General features: G+C 45.8%; 1 protein-coding gene across 1 annotated transcript; it reads right to left on the reverse strand.

Moving 5' to 3' along the window:
- Nucleotides 1–12,875: 12,875 nt before the first annotated feature.
- Nucleotides 12,876–14,480, reverse strand: LOC119394844 (probable ATP-dependent RNA helicase DDX5). Its single transcript, XM_037662148.1, has one exon. The coding sequence runs from the start codon at nt 14,478–14,480 to the stop codon at nt 12,876–12,878; it is 1,605 nt and encodes a 534-aa protein (XP_037518076.1).
- Between the last annotated feature and the right edge of the window lie 9,360 nt (nt 14,481–23,840).

The following is a 23,840-nucleotide window of genomic DNA, read 5'->3' on the forward strand; positions in this document are numbered from 1 at the left end:
GACGCACGTGGTCGCGTGGGTTTTGCCGTGAAAAAAAAAAAAAAAGCATCTCAGCGACTTCAGAAAGGGCATCTGTGACAAGCCCGTTAAAATAAATGCAAATAAAATCCCTTCCACCCCGTTCACTTTCCCTTCTCCACAGTCGTAGTTAACCGCTACTCGTTAATCGTTAAACGTGCCTCCTTTCTTCAATCGAACAAGGCAAACAAGCATTATAAATTATCTTATGAAACACTCCCACGTTTGAACACGCTAGCTGGCTCTGTAACATCAATGAACAACGATGGTTGCGATGCTTTGCATGCCTGTGGCGAAACGCATTGCTCATGCCTTCTCTTTCAATCAATGTCATGTATGTGTCAGCTACCAAACATCTATTCTCGTTTATCTCATATAAGATGGCATCGATAATGATAGCTTTTCAAATTTCGAAACTTCTCGTCTCTCTTCACTGAAAAGAGGTAGACGCGAAGTTGCGCGACCTGCCTGATTGTGAAATATCACTGTGCTAAGAGCAGGCCCTCGCCTTGCATATTCCCCACAGGAGTGATGTGCCATCATTGAGCGTCTAGCAGGCAGGCACAGACCCAAAGTTCACCTGCGCTGTGCGGTTCAAGTGAGTGGATGGTCCGCAGGGACTAGTGTGGAAGACTTTGCTCTCCAGGCCCTGCGTCCAAGTTTGCGAGTGAGGAAATAAAAAATGTATGAGAAGGAGGGTGGCGCAAGCGGTGAAAACCTTTCGCTATGTGTCGTGAGAGTGGCGTAGTTCATTGACCTCAGTATGGTATGCTGTATTCCGATAAAATCTATAGCAGATTCGGCGATACCATGGCGTTGCGAAGAGGCTTCAAGAAAGGCGAGCACTGCACATAGCTAGGTATCATTGTACTTCACAATATAATAGCCTTCTTTTTTTTCGTTAAGGACACAAACTAGTGCTAATTAGCTGTCTTTTTTTATCGCGTTTAATGTGTGTTAGAAATTTCTGAACCAATTTCAGGCTTGTGTTTGATCAAACAAGCACGTTTCCCTGCTTGGGTGGGCCTCCTATCGATGACTATTGTGCGCCGTACGATGGTACGACAAGTACTTTTTCTCAACTGCATTCACGTACCCATATTTTTTTAAATGCGAAGCATTTCTTAGCGAACTTCTGCGAGTTTGAGAGTATCTATCTATCTATCTATCTAGCCGCCTACGACTTTGTGCCCTCCTGGCCGTTTCGTTGATACGATCTACACCAAAACTGGTATGGCGCAACATGACCGTATGATGAACATAAATTGCCGGTCATAACATGACAATAATGAAACGCATGTCATGAACGACATGATTTACATGCCACAGTCTTGGTGCTCTTGCGGCCGTTACGTTAACATGATATATACCAAAATTCGTATGGCTTGACAAGAGTGTATGATGAATATAAATAACAGGAGTTAATATTAAAATCATGACACGCCTGTCATGTACCGCACGACTTACATGCCACGCTCATGGGCCGCTGGCGGCCGTTTCGCTAGCTTGAAATACAACACAATTGATATTGCCTGACGTGGCTGTGTGACGAACATAAATCACAGGAGTTGACATGAAAATCATGATACGCATGTCATGTACTGCATGACTTATGTGCCATACTCATGGGGCGCTGGCGGTCGTTTCACTAGCGCGACGTTACTGTGTGAGGAACATAAATAACAGGAGTTAACATGAAAATCATGACACGCATGTCATGTACAGCATGACTTATGTGACACGCTCATGGGGCGCTGGCGGTCGTTTCGCTAGCTTGATATACACCAAAATTGGTACTGCGCGACAAGACTGTGTGACGAACATAAATAACAGGAGTTAATGTGAAAATCATGACACGCATGTCATGTATAACATGACTTACGTGCCATGCTCATGGGGCTCTGGCGGCCGTTTAACTAGCTTGAAATACACCAAAATTGGTATGGCCTGACGTGACTGTGTGAGGAACATAAATAACAGGTGGTAACATGCAAATCATGATATGCATGTCATGTAGGGCATGATTTAGACGCCACGTTCATGGTGCGCTCGCGGCCGTTTTGTTAACTGGATATATACCAAAATTGGTGCGGCATGACAGAACTGCGTGACGAACATAAATAGCAGATCACGCATCGTATATATATACCAGAATATACGTTTCATTAGCATGGCATATACCAGAATGTACATGCATACATTCATGACAAACTTGCGACATATAGTGGACTTGATGTCACGACATGAATGACTTCGTTTGCCTCAATGACAAACTAGACGATGTATGCAGCTCTTTGCTGGATGCTTCGCATTACATCGATTCCCACTTTGCGTGAGATCTGCGGTTTTTTTTTTTTGCCGACAATATGGTAAGCACCCCACCACAATGCAGATTAAGTAGAGGCCTTGCCTCAAAAGCCGGCAGGCGCGACGTTGTGGCTGTGGCCCACCTTTCTTGCGATACCGTCAACAAAACGCCAATTTTGCGTTTCCAGTACTTAGTAAGTGTTGCGGGCGTGATAGAAATATTGGCAATTTATTTCCTTCGTGACAGGCCGGCACGTACTCGTAATGTAGTAACTAGGGATGCCACGTAATTGTTATGAATCGAATCGTACGTTAATAATGATAAGAAAGCTAAAGGGGAATTGTTGCTCATGTAGGCTTTTGTCGTATATGCGTGGACTGTTAGTTATTTTGGACAATGTTTTGCACCTGGCAACAGGTGAAATGTGTACGAATACAAGGCGCACCACCTCACGATGATCGAAATTGACATGATCGTCATAATCATGGCAGTAAGCAGGGCGTGCTTACTAAGCAGACCCTTTCCTTGGCGGTCGAGGACAGCGAGAGGTCTAATGCGGTGAGGCACCCTCAGCTGTATTAAAAAATTGTTTATATCTACTGCAGCTCGGTTTAGGGCTATAGGAGGAGTGGGAACATTATATAATGGTAGTATGACAACAAAGAAAAGTGCCACAGAACACTACTAATGGCGAAACGAATACAACACACAAAAGAACAATGATAAAAATCAAGTAGTTTAGATGTCGGTAAGGTGCTCTTGAACTGCAACTAAAAATAATTTAGTGGTAAGCAGAGAGTGTGACCGGGGAGAGAACTCCGAAGCTCTACTGTAGATAAAAGGAAACTGCATATAAATGTGCTAGTACTGGCAAGTAAAAGGTGTTACGTTGAAGGTGTGGGAGCTACGGGTACAACTTTGGTTAGTAAATGTGATGTGGTTCCTGCCAGAATGTCTGGAGGAGGAATTAAGTTGCATATAAAAAATTTAACGCTTCTACTCGGTATCGGGAGTGTAATGACTTAATATTCAATGATTGTATAGGGCCAGTGTCAGTGAGAAGCTGCGGCTGTAGTTATAGAAAATGGAATGGATCGATTTTCGTTTAATGTTATCGATCGAGCTTATTGACAGTGTTTGTAGGGTAACTGAACCAAGGATGAATATTCAAGAACAGGGCAATTTAGTGTTTTCTAAAAAAGCAATTTCGTATCGTGGAGGGTCTTGATGGTGTTGGGACTGCTGCTTTTTGCTTCCAATGTGGGGAAGGCATCCACTGGTATTTTAAGAAGTCGTGATTGCCCTGCTCGTGTCTTACTAGATGTCATTGCTAAAGCTGCCGCACTACTGGTGCTGAGAATATCAGCGTAACAGGTGCCCGTTAAGGGACTTTGTAAGACAAAGATGAATGAAACTGAAGGTGAGACAAAACGAAATCGCAGCTGAGGACTGCAGCTTCGACAACGTAACCTTCCAGACGCTGGAATGAAGTTACCGAGACAAGTCCTGTGCGAAGGTGCTCGACCACTGTTCATTCCTTCGTCACTTGTGCTTGAAATTTTAACGGGGTTGGTGGTTATCGCAAGTTTAAAACGGTTTAACGCAAGCGAAGAACGATGTAATGTATGGTCTTCTGAAAAAGGAAGGAAGGAAGGTAGGAAGAAACAGGCAGAAAGACAAGAACGCTAGCCAGTTCTCAGACAGGTCAGCTAACAAGCGCTGGGGAAACGTGGAATAAAAGAGAATAGAAAAGAGATGCTACAAGAAGTAAGGAAAGACACGTAAAGGAAAAAAAATACATCAGCCGACGGTCAGGCATTCCGAGCTGTTTTCGAATTCATTGCGCCGATGATGTGTTTCTTTTTACGTGGCCGAATGCAGGAACCTTTGAAGAAATTATCATTATGATTTTTAATTTTTGTAATGATTGCTGTCATTTACACTGTCACTGATTCAGTCTTTTGACAGCGCTCGTACTTGCACTGCATATTTTGACAGGGCACGTTCTTTACTTGTTGCGTTAATGCGGGAACTGTCGAAAAGTCAATCAGGGTTGCGAAGTGTCCGCGCAGTAATAATTAAGGACTGCTCGCGTCGCTTCTTGGGACTCAGTTAAGTGCACAGAGCGAAGTATGCCCTAGGAAACATAAGATTAAAGTTTCTGTGAATTAGTTAGGAACGTTGACTCCGGCAGTGACGTGGGTAATAAGATGCCGGCGTAGCCTTGTGGTTTCCACGTAAAGTGTCAGGGTAACTATAGCAGGAACAGAAAGTGGCTCTGCAGCCCTGGGCCAAAAGCGAAGAGCAATTATACGGGATGTCCTTTGGGAATCTTTCGCTCAGAATCTGCAAAGACTTTCTCGCTTTCTTTTCTTGTCGCTGCAGCCATTCTCTAGTTGAGAGCAGGGCAGAGGCGTTTGTTTTTTATCATCTCGGTTCATTAGGCTTACGGACAAAATTCTTCAGCTGTTCTTCGCGAAGATTTCAAGAATATGGTCAGCGTCGAAGTAATAGCTTTTCGCATGGCGTCAATTATTGATGCCGTTCTACGTTTTGTCTCATTTTTGAATCCATATGCTCGGAAAGAAGCCCCAGATTTCGCGCGACGCGGATTAATATGTGCGAAATTGAATTAACTTTTTTTCTAGGACCTACAACCACGAGAACAAAGCTTCTAAGCGCTCGTCTTGTGTCCCCTCTTCTTTGTGCTCCATCCCGTTCGCGTTGAAAAGTTTTCAAAATGCATCAGTTCCAACTCGCCCACCTCTCTACTTTACTTCTAAGGAGAAACATCTTCATACCCTTCCCTCTAGGGGGAGCTACTGCATCCGAATACGAAAACCCAGAATAACGCGAATTTTCAGATATGCCCGAACACATGTAGTCATCATCGAGAAAAAAGAAAAATCTACGAGCCTCTTTCAAAAAGCAAGTTTATAGCAGTACATGGCTAACGCCGGAAATTATTCGATAGAAACCGTTATCGTTGCAGCCAGGGCTGGGCAAAGATACTTCTAAATGGTATCGCGATACGATACAAGATACTCAGCCGAGAAGTATTTGAGATACAGATACAAGATACTACAACAGTGCAGTGATTGTATCCGATACGATACATTCCAATTGTATCTTAAGATATTTCGATACATTCTCAAGGTTGTTGTTATATTTCTATATAATGTAGCAATAAATGCCTATGCACAAAAATGTTCGTTGAAAATTTATAAACTGCGACAAATTTTGTTTCATTTCAATAAAAAATTTGTTAGTATCTCAAAAGTTTTTTACTTCTTGCTCAATGTATAATAGTTTTATTCTAATACAACTTATTGGCGATGAACTGCTTAACATTGCAGATCTTTATACACTTCGCTGAGAGTGGTTTTTGCTTGTCGCTTTTGTAATTGATGGGAATCGCTGCTCTGATTGCCTACCAGCGAGCTGGTTACCATTTAATCATACGAACTTCAATAAGAAGCCTCTGCACGATGGCGCAAATACCGTTGTGGAGTTCTACCTTGCCCGTAAACGGTTTTCGCAATAATGTATCACCGGACAGGTGCACGTCACCAAGAACACGTACAGCCCAGAAAGGTTTCAGACCTATTGTACAGTTGTACAAAGCACCGCAGGGCAGCGCCGCTATTCACACTATTGCCACTTATAGGTCCGATTACCAGGTGATTAGTAACAGTGAAAGAAATTAAGGAAGCCTAAACAAGGAAAACAAATATATATAAGCAAAATAGAAAAGCGGTTCCTCGTCAGAAAAACGTTTCGCCATGAGAAATAATGCTCCGTTTTCCTCATATGAAAAATGGATCATTTGGTATAACAATGTTTCTCGAATACTTTTGCTAACATATTTAAGATGGCTCCTAATAATTTGCGTTATTATGATGCAGACTCAATTTCACTACGTTACTTAGTAGAAAACAGAATTTTCGCTACTGTATACTGCAGGCGCGGTCGGATTATATTATATATTTGTGCTCAAGGTCACCTTTACATAACAGTGAATTCAAGTGGAATATAAGTATGTAAACAGCAGCAGAAATGACGCAGACAGTTGAAAGTAAGAATAAAGCAGAGCGCTTACCTTGGCAGCACGTTAGAGGCATATTGCAGTAAGTAGACCAGAAAAAATATAGAGAGACATAAGTAATGTATGGGTGGAAACGAAGGACAGCTAAGAAGGAACTTGTGCTAACAATTAAATTACGATTTCAAAAATTCTTTGAATAAAAAAAAAGAGACGTACGCCAAGATAACGTCTATTAGATGAATGCTTGTTCTGCTAGATCCAGCATCGGTACCGGCGGTGCTATAGCTGTTAAAATATTATGTGCATGTAAGTCGATCTCATTGCATGCACGTCAAACTTATACCCCTGTCACACGGCACGTGTAATGTCATTCGCGGCGAATGACATTAGGTGTTAATGGCATTTTTGTTGCTGCTACACGGGCATAGTGAATGACATTCACACGTAATGACATTCGGCCGTTGAATGTGTTCACCGAACTCATGGAAGCGCGACATGTGTAATCTCGTCGACAGGCGCTTGAGAAGAGATTACAAAATCGATATCTTAAAGCAAGTGTAAACGATGTTCAGATGTTTATTAAAGGTTGTTGTTAACTTTTCGGTAACTTTTTAACGTACAACGCGATAGTGGAAGCAATTTGTGCAGCTATATTCTCGTTTCCAGACTTTGACTTGACGCTAGCGCCACCTGTCAGCCATGTTTACAAACGCTCGCTGCTGTTTTGGTGAAGCGTCGCGCACGTGTTGAACACAAATCTGCCAGCCATGGAAATCAATTAACGTTCGTTTGAACTGATCATCATCCATCACGGTCACAAATTCACGAACGCTGTCACGGTCCGAAGTATTGCCGACTACAAGTTGCGACTCGTGAGCGGCTTTAGCTAGTCTTGCTTTGTATGTGTACACGGATTTTTCTTCTACTGATGCTGTCGTATCGCGTCGCAGTATATTTCGAATAAGCCGGATAATGTTTACGGTTGTATAAATAACAATAAAGAGAAAATATGTTAACTAAGTGCGTGATTTGTAACTTTCGCGGTATCATAGTAGCCTGCCGATTAACATCGACATCAACTGCGAATGTCATTTCATATGGCCGTGTAGACCCGAAAGGCAAGACAGCAATGACATTCATTATGAATGACATTCGCCGCGAATGACATTACACGTGCCGTGTGACAGGGGTATTACATCCACGAGATCCTTCAAATCACCGATTTGTGAAAGCCATGAGACGCAAAGCAACCCACAATTATTGGATTCTTCAGACTTCGTAAGGAAGCACCAAGCAAGAGAACCTTCGATAATGACACTACAGTGGCATCAGAATCTGTGCGCAAAGCGCCACACGCACAGGAGTACGCGGCACAGGAAGTCGCTATGTGCCAAGTGTCATAGCACTGACACAACTAAAAATAACAAAAAAAAACGATAAAACAAACAGGTTGGCTGGGCGTAGACGTTTGCGCGCTTGTCTGTCGAGGCGACGCGAGCGCCACCACGTAAATCTGCTCAACCGATAGGGATGCTCAGAACTCATCGCCTATCCTCGCTGGAAAACTCTGGCGGAAAGATAAAATAATGTCACTACCTTTAGTTTTATTCTGGTGGCTTAGTGGCAGCAGTGGCAGCTAGAGGAGCGGAGCTCAGCCAACGTTTATTGTTTCGCACGGGGGTGGTGCGATCGCAGTATCTTGTATCGTAAGATACACGATACATTCTTCAAGGTATCGGAAATACAGATACTGATACACGTCTTGCGAGACGTATCGCGACACAGATACAAGATACCCAAAGAGTATCTAAGATAGTATCTAAGATACATGTATCTTCGATACTGCCCAGCACTGGTCGCAGCGTTGTTCTACGCAATTTACAGTATGTAAAGACGAGTGTCTCAATACTCTTTTTAAATGAGTACGATACGCCGCACGCCCTTGAGCAGCATTTTCAGTCATAAGTTCATAACTATGAGAGAGACTAGGGTGATTCGCTCCTTATCAAAAATTTTGAGGGACGTAGCTGAGGTAGCCACTGTGTCACGACTCGGGGCCGAAGCACAAGCTTCTCCCAAGATGTGGCATGGGGGTTGGGCCTCTGGTGTATGGCTTGCGCCAATCGCCGGTATGAAGGAGTCAAGGGCCTTCTCCAATCAAATAACAACAAGCTTTAATAATGTGTTTAAACAAAAATAAAGATATTTCTACAATAACCGAACAGTTATCTTGAAAACAAAGGTGAAATAGTTATACATTCTACACCACAATTATTGCGAATGAGTGTAGTGTGTGCATGAAAGTTCAAATATGTAGAGACAATGAGCAACATCGGATGAATGACCAGACAGCAAGAGCTGAACCAATAATTAGAGTTCGCAGTCCACTAAGTTCAAGCGATTGACATACGTAACCGGGCGCAGCAGAGTCCTTCAACACCGGCGCCGTTCATGAGCGACCCTCGAAGCTGGCGAGACGGGCCGGTGGCGGTTCCACGATGACCGGGGGTGTTGGGTCGCTGCGTTGTGTCCCGGGAGTTGCCCAGCGTGGATCTCTTCTCCGGCGCAGAGCAGACTGTCGAAGTATAGGATCGACCCTTTTTTATACGCTTCTCTAGCCGCCGATCTCAACTTCCACTGTAGTATCGATGCATCCTTGAAACGGTCACGTCCGCACTGGTTGATGCCGTGGTTCACACTTCACTTTCGGTGGCCTTCACGGGTGAACAATTGACTCACACACAAAACACCAGTCACGTAGGCACACGCGGTCTAACACGTAGCTCGGATACAACGTCCTGTGGTTCAGACTTTGCTGTCGGTCGCCTTCACCGCGAGCAGTTCAGTAATCTACAAAACACAAGCACGTGAGCTCACACGTAGCTCAGATGCACGTCTTCAGGTTCAGACTCTACTGGCGGTGACCTTCGCGGCGAGTAGTTCAATAATACACAAAACAAAAACCTATGATCAGGCACGTAGCTCGGTTGCTACGTTCGGTGGTTCACGTTCCGCAGGCGGTCATCTTTTCGAGCCAACAGCTTTAAAATTACACAAGACACGAGCCACTATATTTCGTATACAGTCTAGCCTTGTTAGGACCTTAAGGTTCACACTCTACTGGAGGTGACCTTCATGGCGCGCAGTTCAATAATACACAAAACAAAACTCCGGGATCAGCTAGGCACGTAGCTCGGATACTACGTTTTGTGGTTCATATTCTACAGGCGGTCACCCTTTCGAGCCAACAGTTTTGAAATTACATAAAACACGAGCCACTATAGTTCGTATATGGTCTAGACTTGTTAGGACATAGACGTACCATATTTCCTTCCGCTAACATTATCTGGTGCACGTACGCTTACGGCACAGCATTCTTGGAAAAGAATTGCAAGCACGTTCGCCCTTGAGGCCAGTGGAAAAATACAAACAGAAACAAAAAGGCGATCACCTTCCCGAGCGAACAGTTTTGAAATTACACAAGTCAAGAGCCACTACTGTTCTTATACGGTCCAGCCATGTTAGGTCATAGAGATATATTTCATACGGCTAACGCTAACACACACTAAGTGGTGCACGTGCACTTACGGCACACCATTCCTAGAGAAGAATTATAGCACGTTCGCCCTTGGCGCCGGTGGAAAAATCCCTTTTCATGGCATACCTTAGGACATTATGCACAAGAAATGTTAAGCATACGCGACATTTGTGACACACTGCAATAGGTGGAGCTTGATAAACATGAGCTCCTCTTATCTGCAAAAGAGAACTGAGCCGTAGGTGCATAGAAGTGTGTTTCTTTCAGAATCGCAATTTGGGTTAGTCGGTGGATGTTCATCGTGGAATAATTTACAGCGCATCACGGTTCTCCAACTATAACTCTGTTGGGCTGGAAATTATTCCAAGACGTGTTCTGAGAGTTCCTGTCATAGAATTATTGTGGTTTAAGAAGCATCTGAGCGCTTAGTCAGTGTCGATGACTCACGTACTGCTGGACGTGACTAAGTTTGCGTTCCACAGCCTTTGGACACCGTGATGATATTTGGACAACGAGGTTGCACTTTCACATATGAGAACAGCACATAATTGTGCAGTATTACTGGCTCAAGGATGACAAACTGCTCTTAAGTTCGGTATTTTCTGACATCCTGAAATCCTCGAAATTCTTGTCGAATAACGAGAGCAATTAGAGAAGACACCCCTTGAGACTCTCCAATCAGAAAGTTAGCCAATCGGGGAAATTTACTGGTTATACACTGACATTTGAAGAGAGCTCCATAGCTCTAGTCTTCTTAATATTTTTCTGGGAAAATTATCTTACAAGCGTAAACTCTGATTCCCTGTCGTCGTATGTGACTGTACATGTTGTGCCATAGATATGGTGTACCGCATATAACTTCGCGTGAACAACGAAAAGTAGTGGGGGCTTTTAGTATAAGTGCTGATTATTTTACTGTAAAGCTGTTGTTGCGGACCCTGTGGCGTTCGCTAAAACTCACGTGATCGACCAGGGCGAGGAGGTGTGACTGAAGGAGGGAGTGAATTAAGAAATAAATAAATAAATAAATAAGAAGTTACTTTGGCGAGGCGGGATTTGAACCCGGACCCACACGATCCGAAGTGTCATAACCGCTGGGCTATACAACTAGACTTGCACAACATTAATTTATGAATTCATCGCGTCGTCGGTGAGCATATAGATTTAGTGTGCACACACAATCCACAAGGACCGGCTTGTTCACCGTCGTCCTCTTCAATGGGTCAACTGATGCGTGAAGGAAGACTGTTCTGTAGACTCGCCGTGGTAGCTTAGAGCGTAGGGTGTCGCGTTACTAAGCTCGAGGGCGCGGGTTCGATTCGCGGTCACGGCGGCCGCATTTCGATGTGTGCTTAGATAGAGGTGCACGGTAATGAAGACCAGGTGGTCGCTATAAATCTGGAGTCCCTCGCTACGGCGTGCCTCATAATCATATCGTGGTTCCGGCACTTGAAACCCGTCCAATTGTTTTTATTATTCTGTAGTGGGAATGTACCATGAAGATGGCCCATACCTACAAGAAAGCAATCTGCTCTTTGAAAAAAGTCGTTCAATCAATTTTCACTGAGATCCTGACAGTTATCTTTGCTAAGCGTACGCTCCGATCTTATGTGTATCCTATAAAACTCATAACATGAACAATTTTTATATTTTTCTGTCAGGCGTACACTGCAAAGGCGAAGTGAGCGTGCAACTCGCGCTCCTGAAACCGCGAGGCGCGCGGTTGGTTTATTGTGACAGATGCGCTTTTTTGCTCATCAAGTCAACTTTTCGTCACGTAACCCTTCTCATGAGGCATGTAAGACATTAATAAGGAACAAAAACATGTCAGGGTAAGAGCGGCAAATACGTGCAATGAAAAATTGGCTATTTTGGAGCGACGCAACTTATCGTTGATTCCGACCTTCGGTGCTCTTTACTGCTGTATATAGTTTCCGATGCTCAAGCCATGTCCACTTTGTGCCCATTTCGCAGGAAAAGCGTTACCGGAGAAAAATCAGCACTAAACTGCTTTTTCAGCGCGATTCATGGTCTCCCGAAGCATTCGAAATGCCATGGAGTGCAAATTCCAGCGCAAATACATTGCGAGTCCGGATAAAGCTAAATTGGGTTTTTATATAATTGGGTTCCCCTTCCGTGTCCCGCTAGCTTGCGCTGCCAATATTTCAGTACGAACCCGAAATGAAAAACTAGCTTGGGTCGCCAGCGATACGACGAAAAGGCAGAGCGGGCAACGATGTAGCATGGCCCGCGTGTCGCATAATTTTAATTTAGCCGCATGTGGCGTCCCCTGCATTTCACCCAACGCCGCGCGCATTTGTATTCTGCCGTTAGTATCCTAGAGAACGAATGAGACATTGTGCAATTGTCTAAGGCAGCGAGCTGCGTTGCAGGTTTGAAACCCCAATCGAGCGCTTGAGAATTTTTTTCTTCTTATTTGTGGCTTTTATTTATATATACATACATATACTATGGACATGACGGCGACGGCAGATATCCGCCGAGAGTGTCCATGTAATTGCTATCGCAATAAAACACATGACAACACGGAAAATTGCTTAAAGTGACGTAACACATACCGAAGCGAAGCTTACACCAACAAGACTCTCCAAGGCTAAAAGCTGTGAGAACGGCTTTTAGCCTTGGCGACATTCCAGTTTTTGTCTGGCATATAAAATTTGAATTTGATATTTTTCCCGTGTCGAGCAAGTAAAAAAGAGACATGTTAATAGCCTCAAGTGAATCACATTCCCGTATTCGGATAGTCATCGTAGAAGAGCTGCTTCAAAATTTTAATGAGGTTTTAGCGTTCGGTTCTCATAACTAAATTTAAGTTATTATCAGCATCGCTCAGCACAGTTAACGTCATCGACTCGACTAAATGGCAGTGGCACAACTACACAGCCAGCGTGGTTGCACACAATTTTGCGTGTCTTTTTCACAACACGTGATGGGCTCACAGGCCATTACACGTCGCTGACTCCACGCTTCGTCCACCTTGTTGCCTTTGCGATGGCGTACAGTTCAGGGTGGACTTTTGACTTTGCAGCACGAAGAATGCCGATCATTTGCCGGGCACTTAGGCTGTCGTCCGGCTCAATAAATGTGTACACCACACCAGAATCACGGCCTGTTGAGTGCGACGCATGAGTGAGTCGTCTTGAGTACGCCTCGGCGCTGCTCGGGTAATCATAGTTCACCACAAAGCGCACGCCGTCTGAAGGCAGTCGCCTCGTGGCCGCATCGGTCGCCACCAGGATGGGCGTCTTGCCTCGGCGGAATGCTGACAGCGCCCAATCGCGCACGCTATCCGAAGTCCTGCCGTGGACGCCGACGACGGGCCGGTCACGGAGCCGCAGGTTGGACACCAGGTCGTCAACGCGCTTCTTTGTTTCGGCAAACACAATCACCTTTCTGGCTGCTGCTTCCTCTTGCCCACCCAGAATGTCCTCTAGGAGTGCCGCAAGTCCGGCCTCTTTCTCAGAGTCGGCACAGACGCGGACTACGTGTTGAACACTCTGGTCTGGCGACGCCTGACACATACCGATGTGAATTTCAACGCAGTCCTTCAGCAGTGCGTCCACAAGCCGATACAGGTGCCTCGGTCTTCTCGACGCCCACATCATTGTCTGTCGATCGGGCCTGACGTACCTGGCGATAGAGATGAGCTGCTGCTCAAAGCCCATGTCGACCATACGGTCCGCTCCGTCCAGCACGAGGTACGTGCACCGGCCGATGTCCAACTCATCCTCCTTGAGGAACGTGTGGAGACGGCCGGGCGTCGCGACACAGATGTCAAAGCCGCGTCTCAAATCCCTCAGCTGTCGGTCCTTCGGGTCGCCGGAGCAGACGCACGTAGTACGGACGCCAGTGTAGGTTTCGAGTTTGCCCACAACTCGCTGAATTTCGCGGGCTTCCTCGGGTGTTGGAGCAAGCACCAGTGCCAGGAAACCCTGGTGGTGCTCTTGGCGCGGCTGCGCTAGGACGTGAACGATGGCTGGGAGGATATAAGCCAGGGTCTTGCCTTCGTCTCCGGTTCCGAGAACGGCGAGCAGATCTTTGCCCTTGAGTGCTACAGGCCAGCACTGGGCTTGAGCGGGTGTGGGAGAGGAGGTGGAGCTGTTAGCCTCGAGCGCTTCGACCAGGCATGCGGGGAAGTTGGCTTCGTAAATGTGCAGCAGTGGCTTTGGAACACCGCGTCCATTCAGAATTGTTATCCCATTTTTCTCTCGGTATTCCTTCACTGCCTCGGGATACCGCCACGCCGTTCTGAAGTGCTCGCGGTAAAAATTCCTCTCGAAGGGCTGCAGATGCGTCCCGCCCCAGTTCGGAGGTCCAGGCCGGCGGATGTTTACGACGCTCGAAGGGCTTCTCAGGGGCCCGAAGTAACGCTGCACACTGTAGCGGTCGCCCATCGACAGGAACCAGTTCTTCCAGTGTACGGGCACGTCACCGAAGAGACCGCCGAAGGGGTCAGCGTTCAAAGGCGGATTGGGCGGGAGCAGCTCGTTCAGCCCGTTGGGAGGACCCAGCTGCACTCCAGGGTTGACGCCAACGAGCTGGTTTGCCATCTCCGCGACCTCCTAACCTTCACACGAGAACAAACTTCGTCGTTACGGAAAATTTAGAATCGCTCTGGCCTGTTCCGTGCTCAGTTGAATCGTTGCTCTCGTTCGTCTGGTCACTATGGCCGACACGCGAATCGCTTCCAGCCCATGGTATACCGGGAGAGATGTGACGAAGCCGAAGTGTCCGTGTCGTTGTCGCCAGGGGCGAGAGGCCGAAGCGGAGCGGCGGCGGCGGCTGCGTTGTCCGGCCCGGCCGTGTTCTTCAGCGTTCTGTCTGGCTCGCACCTCGAGCTAGCGGCACGAGAACCGCGAGAGGCGGGGCGCGGTGGTGGCATATGATGATGATGATGAGCACGAAGATGATGCCACACCATCCTATTATCGTTATCTCCAAATAACTTTGTCGATGATGACATACCTAGACCAAGGAACCTACTAACAGTTGAGGCAGCATATGTTGAAAACTCACAGGCCCCCTTATTCGTTCGCCTAAGACGACTCGAATGCGAAAGCCATCCGGTATTTAAGCCATTATTAATCATCATTTTGCGGAGTACTCGCTACGCATCTGTAACGCAGTGTGTGCACCTACGTATAGCTGTACGCTGGGTTGATGATGTAGAAGATGATGAATTGTTGGTGAGGCCGTTGTAAAGGGACGCAGTTTTAAACCACTTACTCGTTACGCAATCCACATGGTGTGACGCCAGGTTCGCTTATACGCTTCTTCCACGCAATATTTCGTACCACCGCCGTACAATTTGAATGAAAGGGAAAAAAGGCTCTGCCTGGCGTTGCATAAGTTCGCTAAAACTCAGGTGGTTGACTGCGGGCAGGAGGTGCGACTGCAGGGGGCAGCGAATAAGAATATAGATAAAAGAACATAAATTTCCTTGGGGAGGCGGGTTTTGATGCGGGGCCCTCACGGTCCGAAGGCTAGGTCTCATACCCATTGGCCTATGCACGCATGCCTGCACAACATGAATTTATCGGAAGCGTATGAATGCGAGAGGCGAGTGGCCACGTGGGCCACTCTCCCCTCCCCTCTCGCAGCGAATCACTCACGCGTCTACGGTGGTTATTCTCGCCTCGACGTTGTCATGTTCCTTGAGCGGCCGTGGTGTGCCAGTGACGCCGAGCGTTAGAGAGGAGACGACGCTGCCGGTCGTTTCGTCGATGACAACACGAGCTTACGATGAGAGACGCTTATCACGAGCCAGCTGAGGGATATAGGAAATAATTTATGAAAGCTTTTCCGAAATTTAAGACGAAAATGTAATGCTTGTGGAATGAGAAGACAGCTTCGCTGTCTGATGGTTCTCACGGCGTTGAACTGGCTCAATTCTTTTGTTTAAATTACGAGGTACCCAAAAATCATATATCCACTCTATATAGATATACGCAAAAGCAAATAGTAGCCCTCCTGGCTGGGATACCGTTAGAAAAGACGTGCCCCATTAAGAGCAGCGGTGTAAGAAACACTTAAAGACGCTGTAGTCGACGCAAACAACGACGTGCATAGTTCTTGTTCGTCTTCTAAGTGGAAGGTACAAAGTTTCCAGGCGCCGATCATATTAGAGCCGTGACCATTAACACACGCCGACGGGCAATACATCGCACACCTGTAATGTTGTTTTTTCTTCCCTTTTTACATATAACAGGAGCGGTGGATCATTGAATCTTTTGTCAAGACTTCTTTGCGACACCTCTCCAAATGTAACGCCCCAGAAGATCTGTACATGTTCTGTGTGACTGTAGGTGATGTGATCAGAGAGAGAGAGTCTCTGAAGGCGGCATTAGATCATCAAAGGGAGTCGAGCTTAGAACTGTGGCATATTCTCGGCCCTGCGCGTTACGTGCGTTACGTGCCACGAAAGCGCTGTTGACGTTCTTGCGGGCCACGGGCCTTAACGAAATATATAAGTATAGTGTAATCTCTCTCTCTCTGTGTGTGTGTGTGTGTGTGTGTGTGTGTGTGTGTGTGTGTGTGTGTGTGTGTGTGTGTGTGTGTGTGTGTGTGTGTGTATGTGTTATGTGGTTATCGGTGTCTATAATACAATCATCTCCCAGCCTTACCTGCAGTAGCATGTAAGGCGAATAGCCAGGCTAACATCTCCAGCATTTCATTAAAGCATTTCTCTCTCTCTCCGAATTGCAACAACAGTGTTGTACTGTCCAAAACAAAGCAATGTCAGGGCACCCTGCACGCCATATTATCGACGTAGGATTTTGCTTTATTCAAGTGCGAGAACCCCGAGCCGCTTTGGAGACAAAAGTTTTGTAAAGATGCGACATAAATAAGAGATTATTTACAATTGCACATCAAGTCATAATGAAGTAATCGGGATATAATCATTGCTCGTTTAATGTTTGACGAAACATTCGGAGCAGCGGCATATATTTTGAGCGAGGTTAACGAAGTAGCTTAGTACCACGTTTATAAATAGGCATTCCAAAATTTACTTGAACTTAGTATAGAGTCTTAGAATAGGATACGCAAAGCTTTTCGTTAGCGCTCCTCGCCACTGCGCATGCGTCATATGCTATCCTCTACCCGCGCTAAGTGACGGAAATAGCGTACGTACGCAACGAACGCTATCTTTGCGTACCCTGTTCTAAAACTGTCTACTATTATTGCTACAAAACTGCACGACTGGCGATTTGGTCGGCGGACAGCAAGCGGGTACATTTGAGGGAAATATTCGGATGAATTTTTTATTCCGTTATTTTTTTTATTGAAGTCAAGACAAATAGACTTTTTACTTCACGACTTCATCGTTGCGTCAAGAGTGCTTCACTGGCTTACATGTGTACATGAATATTTATTTCTTCTTTTTTTGTGTGTGTGTGTCATGGCGGTACAGATGTTTTGCTAATTCACTTTGAGACTGGAAGTACGCGTGTTACCGGCATATCACGCTCTAACTACGTTTATAGTCCCACATAGGCCGCCTTTGCTTGATTGACATGTTTTATTCCTATGTTCTTGCTTTCTGCCTTTATTTTAATCTTTACATTTCTGGCCCCAGGTTCATACTTCTCTTTGGAGAAGCCGTTGACTTGGTGCTCTATATTCTATCTCATCCTTTGACCGACAACTTCACCTTTACCGTCCCGCATACGCAAGTCTTCACGTCGTCTCTACGTCGTTGTACCTACCCACCGTTGCTATGTTTTATAGTATATGACAGCGAAAGGGATCGCAGCACAAAAGGGCATTGGTGGATCCGGGTCTGCGTATTTGCATGGAAGCCATTAGGGCCGCTCCCGATGGGGGTCCTCGCTATCGTTGAGAAACGAGCGCCCGAGCTATTAACTAGACCGCAGCACTTATCGTGCACGACCGTACATGCCCCGAACGAGGCAGCGGTGGCGGGAACACGTGCAGTCGTCGGTCGTCGCGCGTACGCTCTATTGAGTGCATTTTCCGCCCAATAAGCATCCGAGTTTGTGTGCAGCATTACAAAATATTACGGACCTTATAGGAAACTGCGACATCCGAAGGATCGTAGGTGTTCCAATTTTATATGAACCTTTCAAATTAACACACTATGTTGGGCTAATTGGTCATAGCAATTTGAAAGATATAACGCAAGGTTACGAACTAGAAGAAAGAACAAGGTTCTTTCCATCCTTCTTTTCATTTCTTCTTCTCGTTCGTAACGTTGCGCCACGCCTTCAAGAAGCTTATGAAGTAAGGATAATAATATGTTTAACATTGAGTTGTTTATATGTTCATTCAGGTATAGATTCCTCATAGATTAGTGGAGCGGGAATTCAGAGCGAGTTACTAGTTTATGTCGAAGCTTGTAAAAGGAAATTACCAGTATAGGGTGCTAGCGAAGGAGACATACGGCGATAAACATGAAGGTATTTGCGGGAAAGAGCTGAAGTAAGACGAACGCTGTTTATTGCGCATGATCAGTTCATTTTTGTCCTCGATGTACATAGATCGCGCTCTTGGAGGATTGATTTTTTTCACAGAAAAAACAATTGTCCAGACAATCGTCCATTTTAAGGAAAATTCAAAAGCTCGAGCTCATATGCGTTCGTCTGCCGCTGTGGTGTAGCGGTTACTGTGCTTGGCTGGGGACCTGAAAGTCGCGGGTTCGATGCCGGCCGCGGCGGTCGCATTTCGATGGAGGCGAAATGCTATAAAGGCCCGTGTACTGTGCGATGTCAGTGCACGTTAAAGAACGCCAGATGGCCAAAATCTCCGGAACCCTCCACTACGGCGTCCCTCATTATCATATCGTGGTTTCGGCACGTAAAACCCCACATAATGTATATTTATTAAATCTATATTATACTTAGCTACGCTAACCCAACTTATTTTCTAAGCGCGACGTACTGCACCACTTTTCCTTCGAACATCAAACTGCTTAACAGCATAGCGGGCGCTTTTAATTGAAAACGATTGTCTTCTCTATAACATCGCTGGCACGCAGTACTGTCAGTGTCACCTCAGGAGTGGAGGGCTGTTGCAATTCATCAAATAGCATTCGCTGCAAAAAGGAAAAAAAAAAGAAAGAAAGAAAAAGAGAGAAGAGATGGTTCAGTAGGCCCAGCTGCAGGATTACATGGAAGATGATTCAGAATTCGGCAAGTTGGTATTTACTCGTGGCGAATATAAGGAAACAGCGCGGTAAAAACGAGGACGAAGGAAGACTAGGACACGACACCAACGCTCTTGTGGTGTCCACGGTCCAAGCTTTCCTTTCTACTCTTTTTGACTGCGATGTTTGTTTATAATCTACATGGAGACATTGGAAGCGCCTGCTTCCAGCTGGAACTCCACTTCACTCCTACGTGAGCGATGGCCCTAAATTTGATAAAAATATAAGGTTTTTAAAAATTATCGTGCACCACACCGGCACATGATTTCTCGCCTGTCGTTTACTACCTCGGTCATGGACTGGACGCGGGTAACGCTTCGCTGCGCCGTAGTATATGGCGAAGGAGGCACGGACCGCCCTGCGGCTGACCCCGAAAAGCTTTCTTCCGAAGACTCGAGCTCGCGGTTGCTCTTATGTTCCCTCCCCCTGAGCAAAGATGTATGCTCATCTTTGCTCAGAGCAGACCAAATCCATCTGGGTTCTGCACGCCGAGTAAACCGGAGCCGCTGCGTGCACCCCTCTGAGCGATGTTTTATAACAGGCCGTTCGTGCTCGAAAGGTGCCCGGGCGCACGTTTTCGGCTCTACGCATGAGAGCACCCGCCCAGAAGTGGGTTACTCTACGAAATGCATTGGTGAAGCGCTGTGTAAACAAAATTTGGTTTTCGTTGCTATTTTTTCTCTGTGAAGACGTTAAGTTATAACATAACGCAAGGAATACTTGTAAACAATAGCACCTGAGACGGAGACAGCAGCCGTGCTTTTTTTTTTTATTCCGCCCGAAACAATTACGCTTGGCACGCATGATTTTTTTCCGCGCGCAGAAATCTTGCAGAACCTTATAACCTTCACGAAATCAGATTGAAATGAACCAAAATTCCTTGTGTCTAAATCTCAGGTGCCAAGATGTTGTTTTCCGCGATTGACCTAATATGAAGTCACACAGCGCATCATGCACGTGACGGCTATTTGTAGCGTATACTGAGCATATGACACGGTTTAACGTTTCCGTAGGATGAAGATGCAAACATACATCACTCGATTAAGGTTGCACGGTCTAGCAGTGGCTCCCTGTTGGAAACGCCACATATTGTGCCGTATGGCAGGTTTTTATTGATAAAAAACAAAAAAAAACCAATGGCATCGTGCCTAAAACTTGCATATCGTTCCGCTTGGCGAATGTTTGCGCGGATACTTACTTGCATAAAATCGAAATCCCCCCCGCCCCTTTGTTTTTCTTTTTTAATTTTTTATGATGTGGCTTACGTAAACATACCGCCTTCTTTGAGCTTCTGAGGATGCGTTCATGTCAACCGTAGATATTTCAAAATTCAAGTCTTGCTGTTTAGGAGTGTTTCTGCGGTGTGTATGTCCGTGAGATGTAAGTCGGCCACACGCCACAACCTAATAGTATTTGCCTCGATCTACGGCGCATATAAGTACGAGCTTTGCCGGCCACTGTAGGTGCACGAATGTCACGTCACGCGATAGCGTACAGTAGCAACATCACTCTATGGTCAATAAACCAACTGATCTTGCGAGCTTCTTGGGCCTAATGGACGAACAACATGGTGGTTTCTGGAGCAAAGAGAATGCGTGCATAAGAGGAACAATATTTGCTCGGATTACACTTGGTGGACGGCAGGCAGGCAGGCACGCCAGCGCACGACCTGCCCGGAGTGTTTCGATAATGCAAGGGAACAACAGATGTGGAACGAGGTTAATCGTTACATGTGTATTCGTTGAATTTGTTTTTTTTGTTGTTGTTTTATTTCGTTAACATTCCTAGCCGCTACTTTTGGCCGTAATCGTATTCCCATTTGTCAGGAATTAATCCTTCACGCTGAAACTGCCTCGCATATTGCTGTAAAGCGTTACCTTTATTCGATTGATTTCCTTTTATCGTGCAATAATTTATGACAACCAGCCAGTTAAAGAGGCGGAATATTACTATTCAGGCTCTGTTACGTTTGTGGAATTTAGAGAAAATCTGTTTCGTTCATATAATTTTTTTTTTCTATCCCCACATGTGTAGCTTAGCATTGTTCACTCGTGCAACGAATGGACACAAATAAAATTTTGGCAGGCGTCTGCGGCTAGACTCACATATCAAGAACGTGGAAGTAGACCTGGTGCCGCGAAGAGAAAGACCAGGAATAATCTTTCCATCACAACAGATGGGTTTAACTAGTTACAGGCCCGTGCGCTTAGACTCATGTGCAGGTTAAATAGCCCCAGATGTTCGAAATTTCCGGAGCCCTTCATTACAGCGTCCCTCATAATCATATCATGGTTTTGGGACGTAAGGTATGAGACGTTAATTGTACTGTTTTGAGTGTATTGTAGTAATTGCTATATAGATGTGATGAAAGTGGAAGAAAAGACAAATTGCCGCCGGCAGGGACCGAATCTGCAGCCTTCGGATAGCGTGCCCGATGTCCTATCAGTTGTGATGCTCTACCTTCCGTGGCTTGATTATCTGTTGGTATTCATCAAGCTTGTATCAAGCCAAGAAACGAGGCCTCAAAATTCCCTTCTTTCATTCATTCATAACGAGGGTCTCGTTCCAGCAGATAGGAGGCTTTCAGGTAGTATGCGAGGGCTTATTGGTCAGCTGCCAGCTCGTTAAAAAGATCACGTGCTACGTGACGCCAGTTGGCTAAAAAAAGTGTTGCACACTCGCCGGCATGGCAACGCGCGGCGCTGACTAACGCTTCCAGGTTTGCATGCATATAAATATCCGATAAAGTTCACGAGAGGACCACCGCCGCCACGGCTCAATTGGTATAGCATCGGGCGCGTTATCCAAAAGTGGCAGGTTCGGTCCCTGCCTGCGGCAAGTTGTCTTTTCGTCCACTTTACTTTCATCACATCTGTATCATAATTACCACAATAAACTTCAAACAATGCAACTAACAGCCCCTATATACCTTCCTTGGCTTAATTATCTTTTGGTTGCATTAAGATTGTATCAAACAAAGAAACGAGCCCTTAAAATTCCATTCTTTAATTTAATCGAGAAAAGCCATTGCTTTATTTTCTTGGTGGAATATTCAATTACAATGCAGTTTAACGTTCTTTATTATTGTAGTGCAATTTGGGAAATAAACGCTGCGTGAAACTTCGTTGCCCCTTTACCTTTGTATCTTCACCTGTTCGTTCTTTTTTTTTTCAGTATTGGTGAAGTGGTCACAGCTGGCATTGACGGTCGAGCTGTGAAGACACACAAATCGCTCTGTCTGTCATTTTGCCACTCCAGGTGTCTCGTTTATTGCGCCGTTTTGTTCAAATGCGTTGCCTTATACACTCGGATTGAGACGTGAGATCTTCGATTCTCGCACAAACAAAATGAAACTGTCAACAAATATCTCATTTTATGTTCCTTATCTATTCTTTTCGGGCCTTGTTTGGTATTTCACGCGTGTATGCCACATGATGAAAACATGAACGAAAATATCGTAAGTGTTAACGTAGGTCCCATTCCCAAGCTTCGAATGTCTACACGCGACCAGCGCCTCCACTCCACACCAGGAGTGCACCGACACAACATCGAGTCCACCGGAGAATCTAAAGCCCCTAAAGAGCCTTCTCAAAAATAATGTGCGCGGCCGCTGGACACGGCTCGTTCGGGTGGTGTGCGCCCGTCCAGGCCTTTTCCGGAACGTGATGGGCGCAGGAAGCGGAAGTAGGGGAACGGGGTTTCCGGTTGAGTCGTCCCCTTTTCTTCCTGTCATTGGAGCGGTGGTCGGGGCTCCAGCTCGTCGGCTGTGAACGAAACGTATAGCGGCAGCAGAAACGCAAAAGGTGGATGGCTCCCTCATTCCCCGCACAGACGCGACGCTCCGAAGGCGTCATTGCCGGCACAAGTATATGGACCCACTCTGACTAGCCGTTCCCCCCAGTTTACGACCATCCTCGCGCCAAGTACGCGCGTCCGCATTCATTTCCTTCATTTCCTATGTACCGGGCTATTTTGGGTCCCTTTCCGTTACTTTCCCCTGGTTATAGCGTCATATATATGGATTTAGCGTGTTCTTTTTATACGTTGCTTTGTGCGGGTTTCTATATCATGTGTCTATACCAACTACTTCACGCTTTTCGTGCGGTGTACAACATAATTATCATTCGTCAGCATCTCTCGAACACACGAAGAAGCGAACGCGCCCTACGCGCAAAAAAATAATAATATGGCGGCGTACTAAGCGCTACGTAAATCAGCAAACTAATGACGTGGACACGGGCGTGAACAGGTGGGACACGAAACAGGCAATATGTGTTTAGTGGCGCAGTCGCGTAAATTGATTAGGTGTTGTGTTTCAATCACGCACTTGAAACGAAGCAATGTTCTCCTGGAATTAGAATTACGGGCATGCTCGAACAAACTTTCCCCAACATACGGTAATGGCGATTGTTTATAAGGTTACTTCCACGAATGTATACATCTCGCTGAGCGTGTTCGGCCCAACCTTTAGCGAGCAAGGTTGAAGACAGTGCGACATCTCCTACTATCACACCAAAGTTATTTTGCGTATGTTAGGCACATAATTGGCCACTGAACTACCGAATGACAAGCCGTCTGGAGAAGACAAACAAATGATCACAGTGCTTCAATCATTGTTAGACACACTTCGTGTATTCATCAGCAAGCTTAGAGTACCGTACGATCAGTTTGCACAACAGGCACTGGATGTTCTATGTCCAGTACTTGCAAGCCTTCAGCAGGCACCATGACCGCCTAATAGTGTAAT

This window comes from Rhipicephalus sanguineus, chromosome 5 (assembly GCF_013339695.2).
Source record: "Rhipicephalus sanguineus isolate Rsan-2018 chromosome 5, BIME_Rsan_1.4, whole genome shotgun sequence".
Lineage (NCBI taxonomy): Eukaryota > Metazoa > Arthropoda > Arachnida > Ixodida > Ixodidae > Rhipicephalus > Rhipicephalus sanguineus.

Coding starts and splice junctions, on each gene's coding strand:
- LOC119394844 (XM_037662148.1), bottom strand. CDS start 14,480: ATGGCAAACCAGCTCGTTGGCGTCAACCCTGGAGTGCAGCTGGGTCCT.